Source organism: Rhinopithecus roxellana, chromosome 5 (genome assembly GCF_007565055.1).
Source record: "Rhinopithecus roxellana isolate Shanxi Qingling chromosome 5, ASM756505v1, whole genome shotgun sequence".
Taxonomy (NCBI): domain Eukaryota; kingdom Metazoa; phylum Chordata; class Mammalia; order Primates; family Cercopithecidae; genus Rhinopithecus; species Rhinopithecus roxellana.
The window spans coordinates 50,328,371-50,345,372 of record NC_044553.1 but is presented as its reverse complement, the minus strand read 5'-3'; the positions used below and the strand labels follow the sequence as shown (position 1 = coordinate 50,345,372).

Sequence of the window (17,002 nt, the reverse complement as noted above, 5' to 3'; positions counted from 1 at the left end):
ACAATAGTCTGGCTGGTGACTCGGTTGCCCAGCACGGTGCCAAGCCAGATGCTGTGATACAGGTGTACATGTCAGGGTTTTCATCTAAGCAGTGGTGTTTAGGTGGAGGGGGAGAGAGAATTGTAAAGTTGGGGTTTTTGGACAGTGCCGAATGAACATTGGTTTACCAGTTGTAATTATGTGACTGTTACGCAGTATTGAGCCCCAAGAAGGCACTGTGGAGTGGGGTCCCAGTCCCTCAAGTTTCTAAGAATATGACAGTCCATCACTGTTGCAGCTTAAGAGAAAGCAAGTTGGCGTGGGCAGGATGATGCGCCTGGAACATGCATGTGTAGCTATGTTAACATGCTTTTGCCCTTGCCTTCATGTCTCATCAGTAGATCCCAGGGTCCTGGCCATGATAGTGCACTGTTCATGTAATTTCACTCCATACTCCTGTTCTGGCAGTACCTTACTCTGAGGCCTTCCCTGACTCCACCTTTCCCCACCTCCATCCTGAGTTGAGAGTTGTACTTTTATTGAATATTGTTCATTTGCTTATATGTCAGTGTCCCACTAGACTCTGATCATCTGGAGGGTTAGGAGGTGCCTTTCATTTTTATATTCCCTGACACAGTGTCCAGCACAGATAGAGGCTCAACAAATAGTTCCCATGGATACTTTTAGCTTTCTTCTGCCAATGTATCTAGAAGTGGAAATAGGAGCCTGGCTTATATCCCTAGCACCTTGATCAATGGGGTTAATACCTTCTGTATTATAAGGCCTCACTACATTTTGGATGAATAAATGTAATTCCGTAGCTTGAGATTGTTGAGCTTTGGAAATTGATCGGTGTGACCTTTCAATAGCAGGTGCTGTTATAAGCAGAGTCTTGTGTCCCTTGGGCCAATACCCCACTGCTTCACAGAACTCTTTATGTTGACTCTTCTTTTGGCAGGAAACAAGTTACTGAGCACGATGCCAAGCATTGATGTGCCCCAAAAGCTACAGAGAGACAGTGAGAGAGAGAGAAAGAGAGAGAGAGAGAGGATGACTGACTATATGAATGGAGGAACAGGAGAGAGAAGAGGGAGAAGGCCAGAGACCTTGTGTTCTTTCTCCCACAGAAACACAAGCTGTTTCCTGCAGAATCAACGTTAGCTCCCTGTCGTATCAGTGGCCTACGAAGGCGTAGAGGGTGAATGGAGCATTAGACCGGAAGTAATAAGGTTGTGCCTGACTTACCTCAGTATTTGTAGCAGATGTTACAAATGTCATAACATGAAGCTTTGGGATCTGACTGAAAACTAAAAAATCGAGATACCAGATGTGGACGTCTTCCTTTTACCAGCAAGTGCAACTGACACTGCACAATTTCAGTGGTAGTCTCCACCCCCTTCCTACTGGGTGGAATCATGCCATAACTGTTTGCTTGCTGCTAAGGTCAGAGGAGGTAACAGCAGTAAAGCGGCACTCATTGGAAAGGCTTTTAAGACAGTTTGCAATATGAAAGTGTAATCATCCTTTCCTCCCTCGAGGGAGTGTACCAAATCTAACCCTCATTAAAAATTTAACTGCTCAAAAAAAAAAAAAAATTAAGTGTATTTGTAGGGAAGATAATTTCTACCAAAGAAAAGTCAAGTATTAAACTTTGTGAAGTTAGTGCTGTATTCACATCCCAAATTTGATACGTTCTCTTTATCCCTCCCTTTGAGAGCCATTATCAGAGAGCTCACAGTGTCTTTCTGTGAACCGTGGGCTTAATTCATGAGAGACACATGGTATCCCTGCCTGACATACGTACAGTAGGTGTTTTGTAGAGGGAAGTGTTCACTGGAAGAAGAAGAATTTAAACAACAACAGAAGCAGTTCAAAGCTAGAACCTGCAGATTGTACTCAGAAAGCAGGGCACCTTCTTACATCAGGAATGTGTTCGGACTTGGAGCCTGGACAGGGATCTGTGCTGCCCACTCTGCATGGCCCACTGGCCTCCTCTGACACACAGGTCTGCCTCAACCAGTAGACTGAATCTTTGTCAGCTTCACATCCGGAGTCCTTGCAAAGTGCCTGCCTCAGCCTGAGGCTCAGTACATATTTGCCACCATAGCCCTGACACCAGAAGAAATTAGTTTCTGTCTTCTTGGTCTGTTCATGTTAGATTAAAAATCAAGACTCGCTAGCCCTCAAAGATCCTCCTATTCTATATTCTTTATTCTGAAGTCACGTTATAACTGTCTCACTCCCCAAACTTCCCCAAATTGGGTGGTGGGAGCAGGAGGGGGGTGGTGGATACACCCCAGCATACTCCATATCTCTGCTGGGAATCTAAAGATAGGAATTAATTTTGGGGATGATCTGATTTTTTATCTTTTATTTATTTTGTAAAGAAAAAGAGGAAATTCTCATTTCTTTCACTGTGTAAAGGGAATTAAATAGTTAACTTTAAGCTTTACATCCAAAAGCAATCCCTGTGACATCAAGTGGTTGAACCCAATAAATACTTAGGAAAGCCTTGGATGTTTTTTAAGTTGTTAAGGACTAAAGTCCAAAAAAAAAAAAAGAAAAAAGTACTCTCTCTTTGTAGTCATTGTTCTTCTGGAATAATTAAGCAAGTAAAATTGGAATGATTTTGTAATAACTACCATTTTTTTTTTAAATTAGAAAGAGCACTTTTGGAGTCTCAGGTACGTCAGGGATGTCCTCTTCTTTTAGGCCAGTCCACTCCTCAGGACCCCTTGCATCTCTTGAGGATTTCCCTCATGTACCCCACTCCCCACGCTTCAGCCCAGGCTGTGGATCATGCCTGCATTTTCCTGAGGTTCTGTCCTCCGAGACGTTGACTGTCAGATGTTGACCTCATTCCCTCAAGTGCTGTCACTCCAAACAGCAGCTTAACCCACTGCCTTAAGGATTTCATTGTCAAGGGGAAGTGGGGTTCTCTCATGAAGAATGTTAATCACCCCATATGTAGACCATGTGAGGGACATACAGTAGTTCCTATAGTAACTACCAGATTGTTGGAGAAAGGCCATTTCCCCCTTTTCCAGCTACAGAAGGAGAAATATCTGCCTAGGAATTCTCATTTCCCTCAATGGAAAAGAAAGGTGGGTGGACAAAGTGAACCTTTAAAATGGAAACTTTGTACTAAGAGGTTCCTGTAATTTTTGCTGACCAAATATACAAAAACATTTTCAAGACTTACTACAGTGATATTTGGTTGCTATTTCACATTTAGAAGACTATGCCATTTTAGTGTAGAAAATGATAAACATATTCAAAAATCATATGAATACTGTTTAATTCTCAAGAAGATGAGAAGTGCATAGTAAACACTCCCTTGACTAAACAGATCAATTAGACATTGTATGTTTTCCCCTTAGTTCTTTAATAGTTGAAGCAATATAAATATACTTCTTTAAGAAAAGCAGACATGGTTTCTTTTTCCCAAAAGCAGTTCATTTATAAGTATTAAAACTTACACAGTCACGTGGTCCCTAATTATTTTACCTAATGCAGTCAACCCATACTTGAATGGTGGAAGATATTTAAATATGTATTACATCAAAAAATTTTGGATCATCATAAGACTTCTTAAAGTTTCAATTGCATTGGATTAAATAATCTTTTTTGTCTAAATTGGTGGTCTAACATGTTAGTAGGTCTAAGGAATTATGAAGATAGATTTTTTGTTTTTAAAAATCCCCTAAATAGGAATTTAAAAATAAACCCAAAGTGTACTACTCCTGAATACATGAGTTTTTTTTTCTAGTATTTGTTATCAAATATGTGATTAATCATGTGCCCAATTAACAATGCGTGTCCCTATTTCTCTTCTACAGTCATCATTTATCCTATATTTTAATCTTGATGAAAGCACACTGATAAAGCACTGTTATTCTTTGTTTTCATATATATATTTCATATATATGTGTTCATATATATATGAAAACAAATAACAGAGCATCATATATATATATTGATACTGCGTGAACTGATATTGCATGAGAACTTCACATACAATGCTTTCAACAACAGAATTTCAGTTGTCATGTTGCTATATGGGTTAAGCTGGTACCCAGTGTTATTTCAGTTTCTTCTCCAAACCTGAAAATCTCCCGGTGTCTAAGGCATGCACAAACACTGAGGAGTTTTGTATTGAAAGAATACAATTTGTGAACATGGACCTCACAGAAGGCAGAGTGGTGAGGGCCAGTTTCAGAATAAAGACTTAGCTTATATTACATGCAAACTGAGAAATTTTAATTTTGATAGGGAAACAGATACACACACTCATACATACCTCCTGAACTTCTGGGGCTCCTGGGAAAACCCTCCCTGGCTTCTTTGGCCCTACAGTGAGGAAGGCTAATTGAGATTCTTCAAGGGCAATCCCTTTCCTTTTCTTTATAGCCATGGAAAGACTCATTAAGCATTCTATATTCCATTCTTTCTCAGCTCCTGACTTTCCTGAGCCAAAGCCCAGGGAGTCAATGTCCAGGGATTCCATTAAGCACGCCCTTTAGTGCTCCCTTCCCCCAGGCTCAATGTGGGAACAGATCCTTGCCCCTTAGATGAAGGATTCGGAGGGTAGCTCTCAGGAGTAACTGGGCATGAAGGCTGCCTTTTTGCCAGGCGTTCCTGAGATACTACCTGCTGAACTGTAAGACTACATTTGCCCGTGATGCCGTAGTGCCCTCCACCTTTTGGGGAAGGATACGAAACATTATCTTGTTCTCCAAACAAGATACCTCTGAAATGATCTTTCCTATCCACCAGTGGCTGCCTTGGCCTAATAAAACAATCCATTGGAAATCCTGCCTCACGGTGTCACACTGCTCTTCACTTCAGAATACCTTCTTCAAGGGATCCCTCCAATAGCATGCCCCTCTGTGGCTCTCTGCCTGTGGTCCACCTTCCCATTGTGAACCATGCTGGCGAGGAGCTGGGGTTATGAAGGGAAAGGGCAGGGCACAAGGCAAGTAGGGCTCGTGACTTTTCCCCTTTCATTATATGTGTCCACCGAGCTGTCCTGCTTCTGTTTTGTAATGGGTTCTTCCATGGCAAGCTGACCTTTCGGCTGAATAGGTCAAACTCCCACTGAGCGCTAATCCTCAGCCCTCCTCACGTGAGTACCTCCCCTGAGGTGAGGAGCACCGGTTAGGAATATGACTGGGAGGGCCTGGTGTATTCCCCAAAGAAGGGTTGCCTTTTACTGCATTGAATTAATTCTCAAAGACCACCGTGTGAGGTTATGCTGAAGGATCCAGATTAGAACTTTTCTGCTGACATTGTGGAGGGGCAAAACTAATTTTTCAGATACATGTTTTAGACTGTGGTTCCCCTGTGTATCTTCTTTTTAATGAGAGAAAGGCCAAATGCACAGTCTTAGTGATTCGTCAGATCATTTTGGATTTCTGAGACAATCAGAATTTTCCTAGTTGATTTTTTAAAAAACGAATAAACCCTTCTCCGTATATTTCTCTTCCATTTAAAGTCTCTTAAAACTCTAGGTGTTTTATTTTTAACCCTTGTAAAACACGAAATAGTAGAGTTGTGGTGTGTGTTGATAATTATATACCAGACCTAGTTTTGTTTTAAATGTCATTAAAATTTTTTTGGACTATTTATTAGGTTTTGTAACACTAGTTACCTTATAGTAGCTAGAAATTTTCAACATCAAGTAGGCATTTAGTACATGTTGAACTGAATTTTAAGTTGAATTCCTATGGCTTGGGCTTTCTGTTTTATACTAGTTTGTATAAGCTGTTCAACTCCTGTAGCTCTTATGTCTCACTCTCAGTGAGCTGGTAACATCATCTTCACAGACAAGCGGTTGCACATTCCATTTATTTAGCAGTGCCCCGCGCGCGCGTGTGTGTGTGTGTGGTGTGTGTGTGTATAGGTTAATTTTTTTAGTGTTCTTTAAATTTCAGAAAATAGTCTTTTAGTTGAACAAACAAATAAATGAAATATGTCAGTAGATAAGTTGAAACAGTGACCCATTCCGCAATAATAAGTGTACAGTATGTCTGGGCTACCAGATGGTTTTAGTCACTGTCAATTTCCAAAATACAGAAATCTGAGAGAGCTTCATAAACAATGTATTACTTTTTTGAGGATGACAGATCCCATTGAGGAAATGCTTCTTTAGTTTTTTTTAGATCATCAGTGATACTCTATAAACATAATGAGATTAACATGGAGAAACAAAGTACCTGTGTTTGCAGTATTCTTGAGTTATCAGATTATTGTCTCAGTTCTCAAAATGCCAAATGTGATAGGATAAGTGCAAGATAAAAAGTACATATTTAACATCTATTCAGTTAGCATTAATGCTCAAGTTAAAGCTGCGCTCCTACCAGGGGCATAATGGGCTCCTGCTTAACATATTTATGTTGGTTGTAAAATTAGGAACTGTCATTACAGCCCACATCACCTGCGTAAGTGCAAAACATATAAATCAAGAGAAGTTCCAGTGACATAAAAATGCCATTGAATAGAATAGCATGAAACTACTTGCAAGATACTGGTATATTATGCTAGCGTGTATGGGGGTGCACACTCAGATTTCTAGGGGGTTTGGAGAACAAAGAATAACTATACAGATAGAACTCATGGATGAAGACATTTCCTCAGAGCACAGCCTGAACCCTAGTGGAGAAACGGCAGGAAAAGAAAGGCCATCAGTAGCCAGACTTGAATAAACCCCCACACAAGACAACAGCCTCTGTGCTTTCAGAAGGCATTTGAGCAGCTTTATGTTGTTACTGGAGCTTTCATCTTGGGCCTCCTAAGTGAGTGAACTTTTCTGTGATGTTTTAGGGTTCCTTATAATCTGGTGGCTATTATTCCCTTGGCCCCCTCATAATCCAGTTCTTTGTAGAATGATTTCTGTTACCTAAAATTAGGCCTTTTTTTTTTTTTTTTTTTTTTTTTTTTTTTTTTTTTTTTTGGTGAGGTGCAGTGATTTATTTTGAACTTTGTAATTGGAGGCCCTGAAGTGTCCCCCCACAATTATGAGCTATTAATAAGGAGCTTTCTGAATCCTGATTACTGCCTCAAAAACAGAGTGGACACTTGAGAAGTTTTTCAACTCCCCCGCTTCTCCCTCCCAAAAGCTACCCACCCCCATAATCTAAAAAAAAAAAAAAAGGCTGCAGATTTTATTCATGTGGGATCATTCACACCAAGCTACCATAATGTGCAATTAACACTCTAGAAACTGAAAACAGTATTCAGCAAGACAGCTGCATTATCAAAAATGCCAAAGGAGTTTTGAAGGGAGTAATGTGCATGTTAGAATAGGAAATTAATCAGAAATGTGCACACCCACATACACACAGTAGTACTGTCTTAAGTATATCTGAATATTAAAATTGTAAAAACCCTATGTCTATATTTATAATAAAGATTAATCTCAGCATAGTAAACTGATTTTTCTGTTTTAAGATTTTTAGTTGTGTGTTTTGCTTCTGAAGCAAATGAGGAGGCTGGAGTAGAGATCTCTAAGATCCCTTCCAGCTGGAATATTCTTTTGATAATAATCACTCTTCAATTATATTTTATAAATTTTCCCATTGAAAAAAATGCCTCTGTTATTTTTCTCTTGTCAGTAATAATGATACTTAACACACACGCATTTTCACAGTGCCTTGCAGACATTGCAGACACAAACTCACATTTGCAGGGGTGAACTCCCTACTTTGCATAGCACAATAATCACAAGTGCATTTATATTATAATCCCCACTAAGCTATGGAGCCAACTGACCAACTTAGTAACTGAAATGCAACAGAATTATCCCAGCAGTATTTCACTGGAATTTTCTTGTCAACTAGCTGAAAGTGTTTCTAGAAGTAAGAAAGCAGGGGATTTTGATTTTATTTCCAATTAGTAGTATCTGGGCTTGAGAGAGCAGAGGTTTGTAATAAAATTTTCAAGAAAAGCAGGAAGACATGGGGAATTTACTTGTTAGAAATATAGAAATCATCTGAATCTTTCTTTCATAAGTCAGTGTAAAGAGAATGGATTTTTTATGATGTCCTCACTTCTGATTTCTGTATGTTACTTCCCCTTTTGTGTATAAATTTGTTCTGACCACAACGCATCCCTGGAGTCTCTCTGAATCTGCTGTGATTCTGGGGACTGCTTGATCTGTGAATAGTTCATTGCTCAATTATACTCCATTAAATTGAAAAAAAAAGAAAAAATAGGCAGAAGAACAGGTTTAAAACAAATTGGCACACCACGTTAAAAGAAAAATCATAAACAGATGACACTCAATTCTGAATTCCACAGTTATTATGCATTAAACCCACTTTTGTTAAGGATTATGAGGACTCCTTGTGTGGTAGGCATCTGCAGGCAAAGCATGTGAAGCTTGCCTGGAAGAGGACTGAGTCTTAGTGAGAAAACAGGAGTGTTCGGGAACTCCAGATAAGAAACTGTCACTGTCCTGGTGAGGCACATGCTGGCCAAGGATCTACCTGGGCTTCTTGTCAGTCCTATAGGAATAGTTACACATGAATATTCAGTAAATGTGAAATCCAGCCATCTCAGGATGCTTAACACTAGTGCAAATGATCATGAATGAGAATATCTTATCCAATATGTTGTGCTGATTAAATTGTGATGAAGTTATTGCATTAGAAAATACAAAAAGTTTCCTGTTTGTTTTTTTCTAGCCTAGAAGATGCAAGCAGTTTAGTTTTCTCTGGGGTGGGGTTGGGGGGAGATAAGGCAGTATGCAGATGCTTAAAAAAATCAATACCTTAATTTTAAGAAAAACAGTGTACTAATTTATTTTAAAGGAACCTGAACATTGACATGTTTTTATTCCAGTATAGGGAAAACCATCCAAAAGGAAAATGTTTAAAGTCTGAATGTATTTTTTTTTTTTTTTTGATGTTTCTAGAAGTCAATATTCTAGGTTGAAAATTCAACCTAGGCTATTTTATACTTAGACAACTCAGAACTAAAATTAATACTGGGTGGTGGTTCAGATCTCGTTGTTATACTAGTCAATGATGCCATTCAAGAGAAGCTAAGCTGAAGGTAGGAATCAGAGCTCCAACTTAATTGTTCTGTTTTCTTTCTTTTTCTTTTAAGTTATAGGTGCACAGCGAAGGAGAAGCCCCAGTGCACTAGCCATTGAAGTATTTGAAGCACATTTGGGAAGTCACATTTTGCAGGTACTTTTAAAACAAAAAGAAACTTGCTTATATTTTACTAAGAAAAAACCATATGTTTAGTCTTTTTTTTAAAAGAAAATTTTTTTAAATGTCAGCTGTATATTTGACTGTTGTGATTTTATCTTGGAATTCTGAAATTCTTATGAGTTTATTTTTTTCTTTTTAGAAAGCCATCCTTTGAGAGAATGTTAATGAGAAAGGGAGGGCAAGTATTATTTGTGCTGAAATAATTTAGATGAATTGCACTATTTAGTTGATGCGCAATGTGTAGTAACTGGCTGTTCCCAGAATGGTTGTGTGCGTGCCGTATTTGTAAGTGGATCTATGTGTGCGTCTTTGGAGCTATATATTGTTTTTGGAAGAGCAAAGTTTCGTTGTGAAAGTACTGTGATTTTTTTTTGTGTAGCCAAATTTCAGTTCTTTGCTTGAGTTCGTATTTGTGAGTGCTTCCAATCTTAATGTTTGCCTCTCCAAATTAGAAAATTTCTCAGGGTAAAATATAGTATATTTAAAAATACTAGTAAAAGGAGACAAATAATAATTGATTTTGCCAATGAACTTCATGATAAATAAATGCTAAAGGTCACTAGGAAGAAACTGTAGTTACTTAGCCCTAGAGAAAATTCATTGCAAACTCATCATCTTACTTACTCAAAACTTTTTTTTTCACTAAGACTTTGCCTTCGATTCAACACTTCTACCTTCAACCATAGATAATTGTGCCACACTGGTCCGCTCCCAGGATAAATGTTGCTGTGGCCACTTTTTTTAATCTGTGAAAGATACACCTTTTTACATAGAATTGGAGAAGCAGACAAGTTTGGGATATGTAGGCTGCTTACTGTATTTGGAAAAGGTAGCTATGTTTTTCTGAGATAAACTTTGGAGTAAAATAAAAGTATACTCCAGATCTCTGTTCATTCAGAGTTTATAAATAGGGCCTTTATGGTGCTTTCATTTTCTAGGTTGTCAAAAGTAATATTAAATTTAGCATATTATCTTTTAAGTATGTGCATTAGGAAACTATTATGTGATTCTGCATTAAAAAAAAAAAAAAAAAAAAACTCATAGTCAAATCCTGGTCGTTCTCCAAAGCAGTGTCTTTACTGGCAGTTTCAAAATTACCCAACACTTGTTCATAGGATGCATTCTTGGGCCTCGATCTAGACCTACTAAATCAAAGTTTATAGGGTAAAGTCCAGAAATTGGTGGTTTTTAATAGTCTTCTGAGATAATTTTGATGTTCCATCAGGTCTGAGATAGCACCTTGTGCATTTGCAAGTTTAAAGCCCTGAGAAGTCTTACTTTACATTTTTGTTTACTCTTATTTCTCATTTATCCATTAATATCTGTTAATATCCCATAGAACTGATGTTTCTTGAAATATACCTTGGGAGTTGCTATTCTATTGTGTACATAAAATTTTGAATTACCTTTGTTGCAACCTAGGGTTAGTTTCAAGGATACAGAAAGGATCATATTTCTTTCTAGATCTTCAAATTTTTATTTCCTTTTTTCTTACACATACTTTGTTCAGAATCTCCATTATAGGTTTTGTATGGGCCATGACATATAAATTAGTAAACTCTGATGTGATTCAGGACTATTCCTGTTTCTATTCTGAAGCAGGCAGAAATTGTTACCTAAGACTTAGTCAATGAAAAATTATTCAGAGACTAGTCCTAGATTATTATCTTCTAAATTCTTTCTGGAAATCATGACTCCACAGGACTATGAGTAAGGTGTCTCAGTAACTGCAAGAATTGAAGACTAACACAAACTTAGGAGTTTGAATCAAACGTAAACTCAGTATAAATATATAATGTAAAATGGCTCTCCCAAACACTAAATCAACATTATACTTCATTGAGAGAATATAGGATCTAGAATTGGGCTGCAAGCTCGTTCCCATTTTGGGTGGGCCACATTCAGACACCACACTATGGTTGCATCAGGCATCACAGCAACCTAGACAGCTGGATGCCATTTGGAGTAGAATAACCAGACTGGTGAGTAAACTAGAAATCATATTACGTGAAGCGTGGCAAAAAGCCTGAGAAAGTTTAGTTTGGAAAACATGACTTAAAAGGGGCATCAATGCCCTCTCTATTTATTTGAAGACTCATTTCCAAAAAAAAAAGGGGGGGCGGTGGTTAGATATTTTCTGTGTGGCTTCAGAGTATGAGAAAAAAGATAAATGGATGAAAATTTAGAATGTTTAAATTATATCCATACAAGAAAACTCCTGAATAGGGCTGGTCACACTTGGAATATGTTTGAAGCTGTAGACTTTAAGTAGAAATATAGATGACTTGGTAAAGATGCTTTCAAGAAAGGCATCTAAGCATGATTCCACTATGTCATCTTACAATTGCCATAGGAACTAGAACTTTTGGTATAATTTGATTTTAGTACTAATGGTTATGGAGTGGAAGAACTACTACATAGTATTCTAAATTAACTACTAGAATTATAGGCGAGAAGGGATTGGGAACTAGTAGTAACAAGAAGAGCCTCCCCTAAGCTATCATATTAGTTGTTTTGCCTAACTAGCAGGGAAACTTTTGAGCCCATAAGCCCATGTCTGCACCATGTTCAACAATATCGCAATGTTCAGTAAGGATGAGATGGCTTCCACATTTTGTTTCAGAAGGGTCCGTGGTAGAATCTGGCTGATCCATCAAGACTGGAATGAATTCTCTCTTCCCTTTCCTCCTTCTTACTCTTCCTTCACTTGCAAATAGTTGTTAAAAACCTGTGTGGTCAACAAAGTATAGGCATGATCTCCAACCTGACAGTTTATAGTCATTTAACACTCCCCTTCATCCCCCACAAGTTTCAAATACTTTGTAAGAATACAGAAGTCACTGTATATGGCTGCTGTCTTTAAATAGCTTACAGCCATTCAGGGAAAGAGGAGTCAGGAGGTTGCATAAAGTGAGAAACATCACACAGGTCAAGTACTTTCGGGCTGCAAAAGAACAAGGCTCTAAACAAGGCCATAAAGCACCAAAGAGAACTTTTCAAAGTTGTTGATGGATGAATAGGAGTTTATTAGGCAAAGAAAATGGAAGAATATTCCAACCAAAGGGTAACATCAAACACAAAAGCATGTAAACAAGTAATGATAAATCTTACTTGGGGACTGTTTAAGATGTTTGATATGATGACTGCTTTCCATATGCAGTGGGACATATAAGAGATGAAGGAAAAGAGATTATAGGAGCCATATTACCAGGAGGTGTGGACTTGATTCTCCATGAGGAGCCCATGGAGAGGGCTTTTATGCAGGAGTGACAGGAGAACAGTTTGGTTTATTTCTGGAGTTATTATCAAAATACAACGTCTAGGAAGTCTCTGAGTTGTAAGACACTGATATAAAGAGACCGTTTAGGAAATTGTTACCAGAGTTCAAGAAAATGAAGATCTTTTGCAAGATAGTACTGTGTGAATGAAGAGGCAGCTGTGGAATTGAGATAGAATCATTAGCACGTGGTCAATAATTAGAGGTGAAAGGCTAGAGAATGACAGGATTTAATTATCACCACAAGTTTTCTAGCTTGGCTACTAGCTGTCTGACTGTACTACCTGAGAGAAATCTAGAGGGATGGTCTCTTAAATAGCCAAGTTGATATGAGGTAGGCACTTGGAAACCTAGGTCCTATTTCTGCAGAGCAATTCTCAGGCTAGATCTAGAATTACTGATCACTGGTGTATGGATGAATGATAGTTCACATTAAGAATGGGTTATAGACCTATGGAAATGATGTGGAGCAAAAAGAGGGTTAAGGAGAGCCCACCCTGGGGTATGTCATCATTTAAGAGGCCAGTAGACATGAGAAAGGAATGGACAGAAAGAAAAAGCAAGCCACAGGATTTGATTTTGTTAAAGGAAGGAATATTAATAATGTCAAGGTAGCTGAGGATGAATCCTTTAGTAGAGCAAATCCTGAAGAGATGTCATAGGTTTTGTGGATTGAAACAGTTGCTGTGCGAGTAAGTGTAGAAGACAGACCTAAAGAGCAATAGGAGGTAAAGGAGAAGAATCTGAGTGTTCATGGTAAAGGAAGGGTATGAAATGAGAAGTTATCATCAAGAGAAATTTGTGTTTTTCATGTGGTGAGAGTATGTTTATATGTCTGAGATTTATGGGATCAAGCATTTTGTGCATATTGAAAAAGAGATGAAAAACTAACTCTTGGCCAATTATATGTTCTTTAGCAATCTCTTTTAAAAATCAATATCTCGTGGTCATGGCTGTGCTGAGAAAGGATTGGTTTTCATTATTATTAATGGCTAAATGCTATTGTATACTATGGATGTATCATAATTTATGTAACCATTTTCCTGTTATTATTTTGATTACATCTAAAAATTTTCATATCTAATGCAGATACCAACGTGTATGTGTATAAATGCAAAGAGAAGATAAAATATTGAAAAACATATTTTCTAAAAAGAAAAACCTAGTCTGGATGGATTTCAGCTTAAATATAATGAATTTTTACTGTGTACTACGTTTCAGGTACTGTGCTAAGTACTCTTATATCATCGAGTACTCATGATATAGACCTATGAAATAGGTGCTATGATTATGTGCATCTTAAAATTGAGTAAACTAAGATTCTAAAAACTTCAGTAACTAAAGCTCACATGTCTGTTTAGGTAACAGAGTTGAATTTGAACCCAGGATGGTAACACTAGGGTTATAACACTTTGCAAAAAATGATAAGAGCATTTTAAAAGACAATGGTAATAAGAGGAAACAATTAGACACTTACAATTGGAGTAAACAGGCTTCAGTAACTAATTGAATTTGGAAACTAAAGTAGAGGTCAGTTCCAAATACCAGTGTGGAGTTCAGAAAATGCCTGTGACTTCACTACATCAGGTACCAAAGCTTCCCTGCTGCATGTGCCCCAGTGATGTTTCATTGAAGTGCATACTACGTGCCCCTTGGTGTAAAGGATTTGAGAGTAAGGGGTAAGACAGACGCCTTAATTTTTGGTGTGTCCATTATCTGAATGTATATGTAGTGTGTCTCTGCTGTGCATATCTAATTAGCCATATATTCTCATAGGGAAAAGAAAGTTTGATGGGATCCCTTAAAATCTGACTACTTTTCCGCTGACAGGGAGAAAAAAAAAAAAAACGTAATGGTGATTTTATCAATGTAAAATCATGTATTACAAAGCCAATTTTCAATACCAGTGTACGTAGGTAGGGCCAAGGCCCCGGCTGTGTATTGTGAAACTCTGAGGCCTCCATTCACAAAGCAGTCTCACTGCTGACTGTGACCAATATTATAGTCTCAGTAAACCTATAGCTATTTCAGGCATGAATCGTAGGACAGCAGCATCTTCTCCAGGAGGGTTGAGGGTTCAAGGGATGTCAGCCTTGCAGTGACATCTGAATCAACGCATTCTAGTTCACTAAATTCTTCTCCGATTTTTATAAATTAGATAAAGAATGGGAAGTCAAGGGGTAAAGGTTGGGATTTGTGCATTTCGTGGCAGGCTCAGTAAAAATCCAAGAACTTGAGGAGATCATTATGTGGGATCTTTCCTGGAAAGTATACGTGATTAAGTACAAATATGGTTCCTGCTTTCAGCGTTCTCTTAGGGCATTATATTGTTCCCACTTCACAACTTCTTTAATATGAAAAAATATGCATGGTATTTATTGTTACTTTTCCAATATAAGGACCAGATAGGATATTTGTATTTTACCTTATTTGAAGTTAACAAAACACAAAATGGTAGCAAATACTATCTTCATAAGTCATAAAATTAACTACTGGAATGACTTTCCCTTAGGTGCCAGATTTATGAATGGAATGTTTTAATGCTTTAATAATTTTTTACCCTCAGCAGAAAGGTTTAAGTTTCTTTCATTTTGTAAATAATGCTTACATAATTGTTATGTAAAGTTGCAATATTGTTTTTGCAAACTCCATAATAATCTGCTTTACTCACCTCACAGGTGTTAAACAAGTTAAACCTAGTACATGGAAATTTTTAAGGTTTATGTTTGTATTCATTGTCAGCATATTATATTGAACTATGTGTGTGTGTGTGATACTATGTAAAATACATGTCATTACTAAGAACTATCATGTACTTATAATTGAAAGGTAGTCTTTATTCATAACTCATTTTGGATCATAAAAGTAAGTTTTGTGAGTTGGGTAAGTATAAGTACCAACATGTTTGTACATAACTAATAGAGAAATGCATTTATTATTTAAACTGAGTATTGAGAGAATAAAAAGAATGTTCTGTAAGAACTACCCTAAATTAAAGTAATGGTAGAAATAGAGTATCCATGTATCAATTTTGTGCTTGGCCATATTGGGTAAAGCCTCTTGTGTCTATGTCATTGACCACACATTATTTCTGGCCATAAAGGAATTTTTATATTACTTTTAGAACATTCAAATCCCAATCTGAAAGAGAATTTCATGAGCATACTCTCAGAGGGGACCGAGTAAGAGCCTCCAAGAACATTCTAAGATTATGACCCCTGAGGTTCTGTGACTGGGAGTAGATCAGAAAAGGCTGGGTAGGATGGTTGCATCATTGCCTGATCTTCCTCAACGTAAGTGAGGGAATGATTGTTTTTGCAAGGATCATTTATTAGTAAAATAACCCTTGTGTCCAGGACACAAATGTGGCCTGTGGTAATAACCTTAGCAGAACAGTTTTGTTAAGGTATATATTTTCTAAAAATGATGGAGAAGAAGGGATCCCATCGTAGTGATTTTCTATTTGTTAGTCAAAATAATCAAAGATTTGTGTGGATGAGATGGATAATGTTATCAGCCTCAGTGAGCTGCCAGATTTCGTACATGTGGTTTTTCATTTCCTCAACACCTTTAACTGTGGAATACAGGGTAGAATTATGCCTCAAATAAAAGAAGAACCTGTCTTTTACAGAGGCTGTTAAGGATCAGCTTTAGAAGAAAATCAGGTCAAGATTTACTTTTAAATTTCTACATTTCTTCTGTTAATCACACTTTGAAGATTGGTAAAGAGCATATCCTAGAATCATGATTAGTTGGTCCATATAGTCTTTTGGTCCTGCACAGTTGTTGTTGGACAAATGAGAACATATAGATTCTCTATCTACCAGAAGTTAAAAAAAAAAAAAAATTAGGTTGTTGTAATAAAGAAAACAAAACAAATAGTATTTATATGTTTGTTACTGTTTTAGTATTTCTAGCTACAGTGTCTGTGGTCTCTGAGACCCAGCCAACTGTAGAAGACTGAGTAGAAGATTCTCCTGGGGAAAATATACTGGATTTATAGGCAAAAGGAGCTCTTTATAACAATGTTGGGGTGTGTGGGGGGTAGAGAATGCCAACTCTGCTGATAGACACCTTCTTTAATCTCATATGCCAGAAGAAAATGAAAGATTGACTGGTACAATTCAAACATCTGGGCAAAGGAAAGTGAAAATACCTAAAACAGCCCAAAAGCTAACACAAAGATACAAATTATCATTTATTAAGATGCTGCCTAGCCAAGTCAACATGCCTTTTACATTTGATGGTAGTGTTTTCAAAAGACTTCCGTGAAAGAGTGATACCTGTAAGTCTCTTTTCTACTTTATTGATGAGTTAAAATTTCACCCTTATTTTATTGAAATGTGTAAATATACATAAAATGGTCATGTCTAGGAAGTTAAATCTTCTTATTCCTGATGGCTCTTTTTGCTAAAGTGGTATCCTGCTGGACATCAGTGCTAAAGTAAAATAAGATGATTTCAAATAATAGGAGCATTTTGAATTAATTCCTTTAGCTGTGATAGACGAAGGGGAGAAAGTTGAGTGA

General features: G+C 37.4%; 1 protein-coding gene across 7 annotated transcripts in view; it reads left to right on the top strand.

Moving 5' to 3' along the window:
- Positions 1–17,002, top strand: part of NPAS3 (neuronal PAS domain protein 3) — an 891,171-nt gene that overhangs the window by 440,156 nt on the left and 434,013 nt on the right. For 4 of the 7 annotated variants that reach the window (XM_030931426.1, XM_030931424.1, XM_030931421.1 and 1 more), the window contains one exon: positions 9,088–9,170. In XM_030931426.1, the coding sequence (XP_030787286.1) occupies positions 9,088–9,170 (83 nt within the window). The remainder of the gene's footprint in view (positions 1–9,087; positions 9,171–17,002) is intronic. The other 3 variants (XM_030931427.1, XM_030931422.1, XM_030931425.1) reach the window with 1 other exon arrangement.